Source organism: Onychomys torridus, chromosome 11 (assembly GCF_903995425.1).
Source record: "Onychomys torridus chromosome 11, mOncTor1.1, whole genome shotgun sequence".
Taxonomy (NCBI): Eukaryota; Metazoa; Chordata; class Mammalia; order Rodentia; family Cricetidae; genus Onychomys; species Onychomys torridus.
In genome coordinates, this window is record NC_050453.1 from 28421638 (window position 1) to 28435709 (window position 14072).

General features: G+C 47.2%; 1 protein-coding gene across 1 annotated transcript in view; it reads right to left on the minus strand.

Moving 5' to 3' along the window:
* Gpa33 (glycoprotein A33) overlaps window positions 1–14072 on the minus strand; it is a 35496-nt gene that overhangs the window by 12054 nt on the left and 9370 nt on the right. Inside the window, exons 3-4 of the mRNA XM_036202692.1 lie at window positions 6194–6348; window positions 1151–1367 (exon numbers count right to left, since the gene is read on the minus strand). Of these exons, the coding sequence (XP_036058585.1) occupies window positions 1151–1367; window positions 6194–6348 (372 nt within the window). The remainder of the gene's footprint in view (window positions 1–1150; window positions 1368–6193; window positions 6349–14072) is intronic.

The following is a 14072-nucleotide window of genomic DNA, read 5'->3' on the forward strand; positions in this document are numbered from 1 at the left end:
AAACAAAAAAACAAAAACAAAACCAGTCTCGATACCCATCCGTATGAAACACCTGAGTAAGCCATTGTGCAACCATGAGACAAAATGTGCTCTCTCGCGGTAGGTCTGCGTGTGTTGGCCTGGAGAGGTGTGCAACGGAGCATTGTCTAGAAGCAAATCGCTAAGTGCTTTATACTATCTCACTTCTTCAACGAGAAGAGGAAAGCATATGCGTGCACGGTGTACAGTGAGAGAATACAGGGAGATGGCTAGAGGGGCGCCTGCCTGCATTACCACTGGCTGCCTCAGAGTGGCAGAGTGGGAAGAGGTCTCGATTATTCTTTATGCAGAGTTAGTGTGTGCTGCTGTATGTTCTGACACACTACAGTGCGTTCTATAAGTCCGGCAACTACCATATACAATTTAAAAGAAATTCTGCCAAGCAGTATAAAGGGAAAAGAGAAAGACAGGATCCCTTCTTTTCCTGCACAGAGTGGCTACCTCCCAGGAGGGGGGCCATTTCGTACTACTGGCCATAGACAAGGTGCTCACTAAAATGTGAGCCCCAGCAACTGGTTTGGAGGCAATTACTTTCTTTCTCTGAGCCTCATTTACTCAGAAACTGAAGCAGGTGAGTTTCCTGGTCCTGCCAAAACTATAAATTCAAACCAATTCTCCCATGAAAGGGAAAGTATCTTGGGACATATTTATTTCCCGTTGGTGATTGGTGCCTTTGTTAGAGAGGGGGAACTACAGTGTGAAGCTGAGTTGACGACAGGAAAGACCCATCACCTATGGGAGTCACGATTGGCCTTCTGAGGAGCAAGTACTGATTAAGGTAAGACGAGAATCTGAAGTTCCCTTCCCTTCTCTTCAGAAATGAACATGGCAGGGAAAAAGAAGAGTTGGTGTGGAGGGTAAAAGGCAGAGGGAGCAAGGGGCGACTCCGAAGCCACTACCTCTGCCCTCCGAAACAGGGTTCGCCAAGAACCCTGACAGTACTTGTCTCCACAGGGAGAAAAGAAACCCTGACTCTGCTCTGAAATAGGCCAGGCCAAGTAGAATGCAGGGCTAACGATCAGCCCCTGCTGCGTCTGGATTTATGGCGGTACTCTGCTACCAGGGTTCCTCTGCCCACCCTCTTCCTAGAGGGGAAGATGGAGACACTCACCGAGGACCAGGAGCCGCACTCGAGCCTTGGAGGTACCCTGCAGATCTGACAAGAGTGAGACGGAGCACTCGTAGGTCCCATTGTCATCCATGGTCAGCTGGTCAATGGTGACGGAGGCGTCTGACCGGTCAACATCCTTAGATATTTTCACACGGTTCTCGTAGCGGGTCCCATAGATGTAGCTTTTCGTCAAAAAATTCCAAGTGACCACTCTTTCCTAAGAGAAAGAAGAAATGCTGCCAGGCCCTGGCGTGGGCCTGGCCTGGCCCAGTCTTTCACCCCCAGAGCTCAGATGCGTGGACCAACAGTGTCTCAAACAGATGTGCAGTGCCCACTGGCAGATTCCTAAGTAGCTAGCTCTAGATTTGAAAGCTTTAAATGGAAATGTTAGGAGCTGGAGTCGTAGTTTAGTTGGTAGTACTTACCTACCACATATAAAGGCCTAGGTCTGATCCCCAGCACCACGTGGGTACACTTGGGGTACATGCCAATCATCCCAGCATTCCAGGGGTGGAGATGGGAAGAAGTTCAAAGCCACCCTTGACTATGAGCAAGTTCTAAGCCAACATGAAACCCTGAGTCAAAGCAAAAACCACGTGGAAGCGCACACCCCTTAATATCAGAGAGCAGACGAGGCTGTCTCGGAGAAACACTCACGTTTGTAGCCAGCATCCCTCTCCTTGACGCCCTCTCAGCCCCTCGTTCCTTCTTATTCATGCCTTCTCTTGCCCAGCACTTCTGAGCACCACCCCGCACCAAGCACCAGGCTAGGTCACCACGCTCGAACTACAGGCTCACTTGATCTTGGCTATTGCCCTTGGAATTTGTTTATTCACTTATTTATTCGTTGAGGTTTACACAGCAGCACATTAGTGGCTCATACCACAGACGGCCAAGCCAGACTGCTTCAGTCAAATCCTAACTCTATCCTAGCTGCTGCTAGCTGAATGTCCTCGAGCAAACGTGCTTGACTGCTTTGAATCTCTGCTTCCTCACCTACAAAATGGATGTGTTGATGACAACACGTCTCATAGTATCGTGGTAAGACAAAAGTTGGTAATATAAGCAGAGCAGTTGGGGTCTGCCTGGTGTGGTGTCTACCGTTACCAGCCGTTATTACAATCTATCGTGTCCCTGGCATATAATTCATGAATTCTGTCATCAGAGACTAATGAGTTTGAGAAACAACCAACCACCATGGTGTTTTGTGATTATGAGATTCGAGACTGGCCAGTTGGGGGAGGATTCCTAAAAAGGGTGATAACTGCATTGAAACTTGAAAAGCAGCTGTGAATTAACCAGGTAAACAGCTGGGAGAGGGAAGCAGTGGGGGAGGGGGCGTAGGGTAAATGCGTTAGACAGTAGAGGCGATGTTCTCAACCCCAAATGGCCCAGTGTGAGTGAGGATTACTAAGAACTGAGCCTGGATAATAAAGGCCATAGCTGCTACTTACGTATGTTATATGCTGCAGACCGTTCCAAATACTAGATCTCACAACACTCCTGTGCAGGTGACATTATGATCATATCCATCTTACACAGGGGGAAACCAAGGCTCCAAGAGGCTGATTAGGCATGTTCCCCAAATTCACATGCGTACATGAATGGCAGAGCTGAGATGACCCTGGGCATTGTGGCTCAGAGCCTGAACTCTGCAGATTAAGTCACATCTGAGACACCGTGTGACACCAGATAGGTCACAGTTCATCCTGGTGGCAATAATGCATTTGAGCAATAATGAATTTGTTGCTGTTGATTGTTGTTGTGTTTTCCATTGTATTTGTGGATTGAACCTAGGGGTCCCCCACATACTCTACCACTGAGCTATATCCCTCGCTGGAGAATTCTGGTTTTTATAAGGTTAGCTCTTAATACGGAGTACGGATGACTGGAAGGAGAAAGGAGACAGGTTAGGAAGGAAACAGGAAGGAGATCAGCTGAGTGACTGTGGTGACAGACTTTGGTTATTGTCGCATTGGGTTGTGGCAACACAGACAGACAGTAGAACAGACAGACAGAGGAGTGAGAAGAACAGGACACCTGACATTTGGGGTGGGCCTGGGATACACAGTTAGAGAGCAGCTAATCCGGGTATAAGGGTTTAGGCATGCCTGTTTGATGGTATCCTCCCCAACACACGCAACGCACACGGAGAGAGGGCTTTAAGCCCAAAGTATGTGTTCTGCTTCCATGTGGGATGCCTGCAGTATCTGTAGGACACCCAAGGGGAGGAGTTCAATATGGCTAGATGGGTCGGCTGATGTCACCAAAACTAGATAGGTAAGGAGTCAGACGTGGGGAAGCAAGGAAACCACATGCTATGGTGGTTAGTTGTGTCTCCTGCTGTTAGGGTGCCTCTTTGTGGCTAAACAAACTGGAAGATGCAGTTAGTTCCTCCTGATGTACCAGAAACCAAGGCACCAGAGCTTTCTCTGTCTCCCGTGCACACCTATAAAGGGTCTGCATCCTCCAATGACGCCAGCGTTGTTATCACATCCTTTGTGCTACAAGTTTGACCCCTCCCCCCACTTTGTGGGCTTTTCAAAAGAATCATCAGAAGAAATACCTTAAAAGCAAAATCCAGTCCACTGCTATTTGAGAGGGGAAAGGGGGTCATATTGTCCCAATGAATAGGTGGCCCGCCTCATATATATTCATAAAACTGCCATATTTCTATATGCAGAACCCAGTGGCTTCTACCCTCTGTCCACTAGGACAGCCCAGTCTCTCTCTGGGGTGCATGCTTTGCCTTGCTAAATAAACTTCTGCTGTAGCTGTAATGTTTCTTGCATTAATTCTTTCTTTTGAGAACAGAACTCAGGAGACACTTTCAGCTGGCCATACATCAGGGGATGAAAGTTTGGGAGCCAGTGGCATATAGGTATTCATTGAGACATGGGCTAGACATGGCCTGCAACAAATGTCAAGTCCCTAAGTCATTCAAAGAGTCAAGTGGGGCTCAGAGAGATAAAGGGGTCACAAGCCAAGAACCCCAAAAGCCAAGGGAGGAAGGTCTCTGAGAATGGAAAGTAGTTGCTAGTGTGAAATGCTGGTGACTTCAGGAGCAGGAGAGACAGTGGGCAGCAGGGGGGGGGGCATGGAAGGGGGCTGTAAGGATACTGTTCCACATCTTAATCCTGAACATGCTGAGCCTTCCCACTTAGAACAAGGCACTCCAGCTTTCCAACAGACACAGCCTAAGTTAGGCCGCATGGCTTAGCTATTGGAGCACAAGTGTCTTCAGCTGGATACCCTTGTGCAAGACACAAGTTGTCCAAACATACCTGATAGCCCTGATAGGGTTGACAACCCTTTTAGAATGTCTGGCTGAGGCAGGGAGGTAAAAGGAAGGGAGAGGATGAGGTGGTGTCTAGGCCTATGAAGTCCGTGGATGCTCAGCTTTTTCCTGACCCTGGCTGGCACTGGATTTTCCACCCCATAACACCCTCTTATCAAAGACATCCTAAGGTTGTCCCTAGGCCTCTTCCTGACCACAGCACTTCCTGGGACTCACAGATAATAATCTCTTTCTCTGCATTGGTCATTGGTCCTGAAGCAGCTGCCTCAAATCCTTTTGGAAGTAGAGTATCCAGTAGCTAATAAATAACCTCAGTGTCTATGTCAGTATTCGGAATAAGTTAGTCATAGACATTACACCCGGCTCGCTGAATGTATCTGGTGGGAGGCATAGTGCCCTTCAGTTCCTGAAGCTCAAGACAGCAGCAAGGACATTGCTCTTTTCACTCTGGAGCAGACAGGACGGGGGAGCGGGCTGTGGCTCATCAGGGCCCTTGGCACATAGAGATAAGACTGACTCCTTCCTTGTCCATCTTGTCATCCAGGACACCTGTGTCCTGGAATTCTGTCAGGGAAAAGGCTAAAGCCTGTTTCTCTGGGTGGCTGGGGACCCGATGATTATCTCTGGCATTAAGAGTTTTTTTCCCTAAAGGTTAGACTACAGGAAGGGGACCGAGGGGGAGTAGTAGCAGTGGGTGATGAAGAAGGACAGAATTCAGGCAAAAGGACATATAAATCACACAAGAAGAGGTAAAGCTAATTTCTTTTTTTTTTTAAGTTTCAACTTTTTTTTTTTCTTTGTCTGTGGTCGATAAGTGTGTTGGTCAGTTTTCTGTCAGCTTGACACAAGATGGGGTCATTGGGAAGAGGGACTCTCAACTGAGAAAATTCCTCCATAAATTCTGTAGTGCATTCTCCTGGTTGATGACTGATGTGGGAAGACCCCTCCCTGTGGGTGGTGCCACCCCTGGGCTGGTAGGTAGCCCTGGGGACTATAAGAATGCAGGCTGAGCAAGCCACGAGGAGCAAACAGCAAGCAGGTCTCCTCCATGGCCTCTGGTTCAGTTCCTTGCCCCAGGTTCCTATCTTGAGTTCTTGCCCACCCCCCACCCCCAGGTTCCTGTCTTGAGTTCCTGCCCTGACTTCCTTTCATGACAGACTGAGGTGCAGAAGTGTATGCGAAATAAACCTTTCCTCTCCAAGTTGCTTTTTGGTCCTGGCACTTTATCAAAGCAATAGAATCCTAACTAAGTTAACAAATAAATGCAAATGTAATTAATAGTTAAAGTGTAAAACCCTAAGCGAAGGTCCATGGCTTCTGCATGGCTTCTTCCATTCTGACTGTATAGAAGTTCCCTGAGATGTATAGAGTTTGGGACTGGGCAAATGTCTGTGTGGCTTCCTTAAATTAACTGTCTGATGGCTTTGCAAATTCATTAGAATAATCTATCTAATGATATATATCACCTATAACAATATTTATTGTGGCGGCAAAATATTGGAAAAAAACATATATATATATATAAAAATCTTCATAAAATATTTTTTGAAATAAGATATGGAGTCCATAGCTCAGTGGTAGAGTGCAGGAACAGATGCATGTACTCTAAATTTGAATCTCAACCCAGAGAGCAGAGAAGAGGGAGTGATGGAAGGAAGGTTTGAAGGTCTGTGCCTGTCAAGAGGTCAGTCACAGTCAGACGGTAATCATGACCCTTGATGCCCCAGTTCACCCTGGAGCCTTACCGTTTCACTCCGGAGAAGCTTATCCCATTGAATAAATCCTTCACGGTCTGAAGCGGAAGTGCCGTAGGTACATGGGAGGGTGACACTACTTCCTCGAGCAGCCTGAAGAATATCCTTCGTGGTTTCCACAGAAATAGCATCGACAGCTACCGAGACTGGAATGCAAGGGGAGAGTAAATGGCACAGGCATGCGTACACACTTGCTGTCTCCAGACCCCTGCAAGGATGTTCAGAGAAGTTCTGTAGCCATATGAAAGCTGCTATGGCAGCCACCTTGGTCAGGGCATGCCAGCTGCTATCCCTAAGACCAGGACAGGGAGGAAGTCCAGTGACTTGGTCTGCCTTCCCCCTACCCTGAAGTGTCCTGAAGAAGTTCCCTGCATCTGGTGACTGCCAGCCTGGCTTCCAGTCTCAGACATAGCCCTTGTTAGTTGTATGGACTGTTCTTAGCCTTGGGTCTCTCCTCAGTTGCTGAAGGCTGGGAGGTTTTACTTAGTGCCGAGCACTGAAAGCTCTTGATAAACACTTTTTTGTTGTAATCATGACTTGTGTTTTTACTTACTTAACAAATATTAATGGAACATTTGCATGTCACGGAAGCACTTTATGAACAAGATTAAATCAAGGTAAGAGAGAGTATTCCTGGGAACATTTTGTTTATCAGAAAAGAGTTAATAAAAACAAAACAAAGCCCAGCATGGCCGCACCACCGTTTCCTCTCTCACACACTCTTCTTCCTTAGTGATGGTGCATTTCCTCCGTTGTGAGGTGGAGTCTCTGCTTTTGAATCTGGGTGCTCTCTAACTTTGGTGTGGGGACATTCCATGGCTCCCAAGCTAAATTATGTAACGGAATAAGCTTTGCCTGGTTCTTTGGGGATGCTACTCTAGAGACCTGGCTAATACTTGGTGAGCAAGCTCAGCAGACACACAAGAAAATCAAGAAGTTTCTCATAGGTCAAGTAGAAAAGGTCTCCTGAACATGAAGCCAGTTGTGATGGTTTGTGATAAGGTTTTTTTTGCACCCTGATAGGCCTCTCTGCCAACACAGCAATCCAAATCAGACCAAATTAGGAAAAGGCCTGGTTTAATGGGTAAAGGGTTCCTGGGTGATTCCCAGCCCCAAAGAGAGGGGACAGGACAAGAGACCACATGTCTGTTTTCTAGGATGCAGCTTATATACCCTGTAGGAGTGGTCTTGAGCCTCTCTGGGGGAGGAGCTGTGTTTGGCAGGCTTTGAAAGGGCGGGTTTAGGAAAAGAGATGGGGGAGGGGAATTGAGGTGGATCTTCCACCAGAACATTCCAGACTCTTTGGGTATAGGGATGCCAGGGTGCCAGGGGTTGAGGTGGAGCGCCCACCCAAACAGTTGGAACAAGAATGGCCTCATAGGTGCATATATTTGAATGCTTAGTCACCAGGGGGTGGAATTCTTTGATAGAATTAGAAGGATTAGGAGGCCTTGTGGGAAGAAGTGTGCCACTGGGGGTGGGTTTTGAGGTTTCAAAAAGCCCAAGCCAGGCTCTCTCATGCGCTCTCTCTCTCTCTCTCTCTCTCTCTCTCTCTCTCTCTCTCTCCTTCCCTCCATTCTTATGAATCAGAATGTAGCTCTCAGCAGTTGCTCCAATGCCTGCCGCCATGATGCCATGACGCCATGCTCCCTGCCATGATGACCACAAACTAAACCCCTGAAACTGTAAGCAAGCCCCCAGGTAAACGCTTTCTTTCGTAAGAGTTGCCTTGGTCATGGTGTCTCTTCACAGCAATAGGACAGGGGGTCAACTGCTCAAATGTCAATGATCTGTTTATACAGGGAGTTTGGGACCCAAAGGCCGGCAGCTGGATGTGGTAACATGAAGATAAACTTGGCATGAGCAGCTGGCTTGCAGTGATGAGGATGGAGATTAAATGGAAGAAGATCCGGAGCAAACAGGACAAGGGTAAGTAGACAACTTTTCCGGAAAGGACAGGAGCCCATTGCAGCAAAAGTAAGCATTAGGACCAAGTCAGGTTTGTGTCTTCAAGGAGGAAATGGTATGTTAGATAATTTAGAACTATTTTGAGGCTGTTTATTGAAAAGAAGGAGCCAAAGGAGAATGAACCAAGTAAGGTGGGAGGAGGGACAGACCTTAGAAACCACCCCAAGCCATCCACCTACTGTGACAAGATGTGGCTGAAGGCACAGATGGGTAGGTAGGCTTGAGGGTAGCAATATGAACAAGTCTCCTCTGAGGGTTCCTGGGATGAGATTGCACCATAAGGAAGGAAAACATCCTGCTAAGATAGCCTTCCATCGCCTAGTTCTGAAGACACCACTGTGAAGTCTTGTTCTCAGATGAACAAGGTGTGCTGGTTATTAACTGTCAAGCTGACATAGCCTAGAATCACCCGGGGAAGAGCCATCATTGAAAAATGCTCTAGATCCATTTTGACTGTGGTAGATCTAGGGGGAACCATCTTGATTGTTCATTGAGGTAGGAAGACCAAGCCCATTATGAGCAACACCATTCCCTAGGCTGGGGTCCCGGAACTGTAAAAGCAGAGGCGGTAAGCTGTACAAGCAAGCTGCATAAGAACGCATTTATTCTCTCTCTGCCCGTGAATGCAGATATGCTGCGACTAGTTGCTTGAGTCCTGCCTTGACTTCTCCAAAATGATGGACTGTAACTAGGTATTGTAAAGTCAAGTAAACCCTTTCCTCAGTTGCTTTTTGTTGGGATACTAGTTGGAGCAATGGAAATGACACAAGAACACAAGATTTTCTTGAAAATGCAAACACCTCCGAGGAATGCGGCTGTTCATACTTTGGGGCACAGGTTTCACTCAAAGTACTTAAAGTGAGAGCCAGCTGCCTTTACAGAGTGAATGCAGATATGCCCAACAAAGGAGCTGGATGATGAGAACTCCTGGGGTCATTTTGTAAAATCAGAGAAACAGATACTGGGGAAGGGGATGAAAGAAGCTTCCAAAAGCCAGCCTCGTCCTCCTTGGCATTTGTAAACTCCTGAGGTAGTTGGAGCAAGGAGGTACCAGGGCCAGATGCCACTAAGAAGTCATTTAAACTGGCTTCCTGGGCTTTCTAAAGCCTGCTCCTGAGCTGTCTCCCACATGGCCATGTCTCACCAACTGCTCCTCCATGTCCCCAGAAGTCTCTCCCTACCACCACCATCCATCAGAAAACACATTCATTGTCATTACTAGCAATGCATCCTACACCAGGAGACTACTTGCTGGAAGAGGCCTCTGATTCTACCCACCAGGTCCCAGCTGCCACTCTACATCCTGTTCAGAGAGCAGGATTATATGCCATTCCCTGGGTGGCTGGTGGTAGTCATGGCAACTGCCATTTCTCTTCACCTCACCTCTTGCCTAGACCCATTTCCCTGGAGCCTTGTCCTCAAGGTGACTGTTCTCAGGCCTCTTCGTGGCCCGAATAATGCTTCTTTCTTGTCTTATACATGAGCTGCATGTCACAACTGCCAGCACTGGTGAAGTCCAGGAGCACACTCTATCTCAACACCAAATCAAAGAGAACCAACTCATTACACTGTTCCTTCAGCATTGAGTTGTCCACTCACTCATGACCAAGTCATGAACAGCATCGTAAGCCAACTGTCAGGAAGAGGAGAATAACTGGTAATTCGCAGGTCCTATGTGTCCTGCACTACATTAACTACAGCTTGGTGGCACCGGTATAAGTATTTTTCATTTACTCTTTTGTTTGTTTGTTTGTTTGAGACAGGGTTTCTCTGTGTAGCTTTGTGCCTTTCCTGGAACTCACTCTGTAGACCAGGCTGGCCTCGAACTCACAGAGATCTGCCTGCCTCTGCCTCCTGAGTGCTGGGATTAAGGTGTGCGCCACGGCTGCCCAGCTCATTTATTCTTATATTCTCTTTGATGTTGTCTCTAGTATTCAGATGACAAAATTGAACGTGTAGTTCAGAGGAGTTAGGCAGTTTGTTCTACCTAGATATAGTTGACAAATGTCAAAACATGGCTGGTGCTTCTGCCTGCCCAACTGTCAGGGCAAAATGATCACACTGCCTAGGCCCGATGTGGCAGGGATACTGTTTACCCTGACCTCCAACAGAACCCTTTCCTTCACCCTATTCCTTGTGAATGAAACTCTTACATCCTTTCTTCAGTCTACAGTCAAGTATGTAACATGTGTCTACCAGGTGAACCAGAACCCCGCTCTTTTCTGGGAGGCAAGGCAGAAAAACATGAAGCCTCTCTTATTAGGACAGGGTTTATGGACACAGACTAGACTCATACATACACTTAGTTCTCTGTGTGTGTGTGATGGGGTGTTGGGTATGAGACCAAATGCCTGGATCTCAGAGGAAGGTGTTAGATGCTCCGAAGCTGGAGTTACAGGCCGTTGTGAGCCACCCTGTGTGAATGCTGGAATTAAACTCAAGTCCTGTGTGAGAACAGCAAGCATTCCTCACTGCCCAGCTACCTCTCCAGCCTCCATGCAATTTACTTAGTCAAACTCCAGGCAGAACATTTTCCAGCAGAAGAGAAATGAACGTGAGCTTTATGTAGAAGAAGAACTAGGCCTGGTGCAATCTCTGAGGTATTTATTCCACATCCTTGACAGGGGTGAGGCCTGTTCATCAGAACAGAGCAGCCTGGCTAATCAGGGACTCTGTGCATCCTCCTCCCAACAAGACAAATATCTTTCCTCTCCCAGCTCCCCTTTTTATTTTCTAACTCAGAAACACCCCTTTGATTATTCTTGTTTGCTCACGGTTGTGGAATATTGTTTTAACTAGGTCAGATGTGTTACAACTGTTTATTCAGAATGTTACTTTAACTGTGTAAAGGTGTGTTACTTTTGTGTTTGCTGCATTTGTTTAACTATGTAAAGATATGTTGCATTTGTTTCACCTCGCCTGCCTAAGGCACCTGATTGGTCTAATAAAGAGCTGAACGGCCAATAGCTAGGCAGAGAAAGGATAGGTTGGCAGGCAGAGAGAATAAATAGGAGAAATCTAGGCTTGGGAGAAGGAAAGAAAGAAAAAAATGAAGAACGAGAGAAGGAGGAGAGAACAAGGGACATGGCCAGGGCATGTTGTGATTTGGGAGCTGGTTGGTGGCCCAAAAGAAAAGGCCTGGTACAGCTCACTCCTTTGTTCTCACAACACAACTCTCCGAGTCCATGCTAGGCAGCAGCAGACAGCTTAAAGGCACAGCTTCCACGGCTACGGTATCTCAGAATTCCTTCCTCCACCCGAGGTGTAACCCCGAGCAGCTGATGGAAGCCCCCTGCGCCAGAGCCCTCGCTTGACAGGTGGATTGTGTGAGCCTTGAGGGATGGGAAAGGTATCTTTGGTTTAATGGCTCTTAAGTCATAGTCAGTGTTCCAAAAGCAATAGTGACTGTTACAGACTTTTTTCCTTATTGGACCACTTGTACGTTGCCATCTCCTAGTCTGCTGTTGGGATGCATCTTGGTTAGAAGTTCGTCACAAGGGACAACCACCCACCATCACAAGTTAGCCGACAGAAAGCAGCAGTAATTGCTAATGACTGAAGCTAAGGAAGAGATGGGTTTTAGCAATCATTTTAGCAGAGAGTTAAAATCATTGCATGTTAATAGATGTATGAGGGGAGAGATAGAGATGAATAAGGAAAGGCTCATAAAGAATACTAATACTAATACTAATACTAATACTAATACTAATACTAATAATAACCCTTGGCTAGTGTACAGCATAATTTGGATGTTAGCTGTAAAGCTGAGAAGGATTTTAAAAGACTGACTGTGTGCCCTGGGGCATGCTTACATTTTCCCCAATTCTGGGTGTGAGGCTCCTCTGTGTTCCAGAACTTTATGCCACTGTGGGCTTCACCATAACTAGCTTTATTCTTTCTGCTGATACAGTCAGTGTTCTCCCATTCTGACATAATCGGCAGCAAAACATCTGACTGGGCTTGTCATAATTTAATAAATCCCGGCCCTCTCTCTCCCTCCTGTTCACCTTGTTCTTATTAGTTCTTCAACTCTTCATTTCTGTGGGTCTTTGCACCCTCACTCAGGAGATTAAACAAAAAAGGCAGGTGAGACACCTAACCCTCGACTAGAAAACTGGGGAAAAAGTCATTTCTAGAAGCTTTCAACCCCCTCCTGGACATTAATATCACTCTTTGAGTTGCCAAGAGCCCACACTTCCCAAGAAGCCACAGCTCATCACCGATTCCTGCCTCCAGAGCGTTGTCTTCCTTCACGCCTTGCTCAAGGCGCACACCTCTCTGATAGAGTAAGCTGCTGTTGTGACTCCGATCTGAAATGTCCCACAATGACTCATGCATGTACCAAAAGCTTGGTCTCCAGTGCAGCTGTGTGCAGAGGTGGGGCCTTGGGGAAGCTACTGGATCATGAGGGCTCTGACCTCATGGATGGAGAGATTCATGTGTTGATAAGGGCGTAATTTGATGTTCTATTGAGGGATGATCGGAAATGTTGGAGCGGGGAGACTGGCTCCTTGAGGCCATGATCCTAGAGACTATAGTTTGTCCATCTTGTCCTGTTTCCCTCTTCCTTTCTCCCTCTTTCTTTCTCCCTCTTTCCCTGTCTTCCTCTCTCCCTCCTTCCCTCCCTCCCTCCCTTCATCATCTACCATGAGGTCAGCCACCCTGCTCTTACTGTGTGTACACACAATGATACTCTGCCTCACTTTGAGCCCAAAGGGGATGGATCCAATCAACCATAGATGAAAAACTTTGAGCCAAAATAGATCTTTCCTCCTTTTAAGTAGATTTTTTTTTCCCAGACATTTTGTTACACTGACAGAGGCCGACTAATATGTTGTTGTAAGGCGTGAGAACTAATAATCCGTTAATGTGTTAACCCCTGGGGACATCCAAGTTGACAGGGTTTGAAAAAGTGTTTTTATCTGCAAGGACTCATGAGACTCTTCCTGTATTACAGCAGTTTGTGGGAAAGGTTTGGAAAACCGGCATCGCCTTGAAGAAAATGTCCCAACTCTCCTAAGCAGAGATGTTGTCACACATAAGCCCTGCTGGTTCTCCCGAGGCACACAGAGGACTGCCGGGCCAGCCATGGAATTTCCATCCTTTACCCAGATGCAAAGCAAGAACTGTGAGAACTTCCATTGTCTGGGATTGTCTTCACTTCAGATCCCCAGGGCTCGGCAAAGGCCCCAAGGCACAGGCCAAGCTCCAGCAAGTGTCCTTTGACAGTGGTGGATGAGTCATAGATTACTTCCACATAAGAGGGCTGGGTTTTGGGCGGTGGTGGTGCACACCTTTAATCCCAGCGATTGGGAGGCAGAGGCAGGCGGATCTCTGTGAGTTCGAGGCCAGCCTGAGACCCAGCTTGAGGCCTCAAGGATTGCTTGTAAATAATTAAGGTTTGTTAAGAAGATAACAAGCCGTCTCTGGAGAACTGAACGGAAAGTGATACATCCCAGGAAGATAATGAAATGCTTGATGGAGCTGGCTGCTGGAGGCACATGCGGCGCATTACGGGAGCCCTGGGGAAACCTGCAGGAACGTGGCCATTTAGAAAAAAATCCATTTGCTCAGACAAACCACATATTCTTGTAGGGAGGAGATGCTAAAGGCCGGAAGGGACCCGCCCAGCCCAGGCTGAGGTGTTCTGGTGAGGAGAATGAGGGGGTCTCTGAAGAGAAGGAGGCAGTTCCCACAGGCAGGAAAGTTTGTCCTACCCTCTCCAAAGCGCAGCCCAAGTGCTCAGCTGGGGACCGGCGACAGAGAAGCCACATCCGGGAGGTTGTTTAGAGCTCTAGCGTACTTGTTGAACTGTTGGATCAGCACAGACCCTTAGGAACCTATACATTCAAGTCACCTGAATACATTTCTTCTAAAATCCTAGTCCAATGCCAGGCCCTGC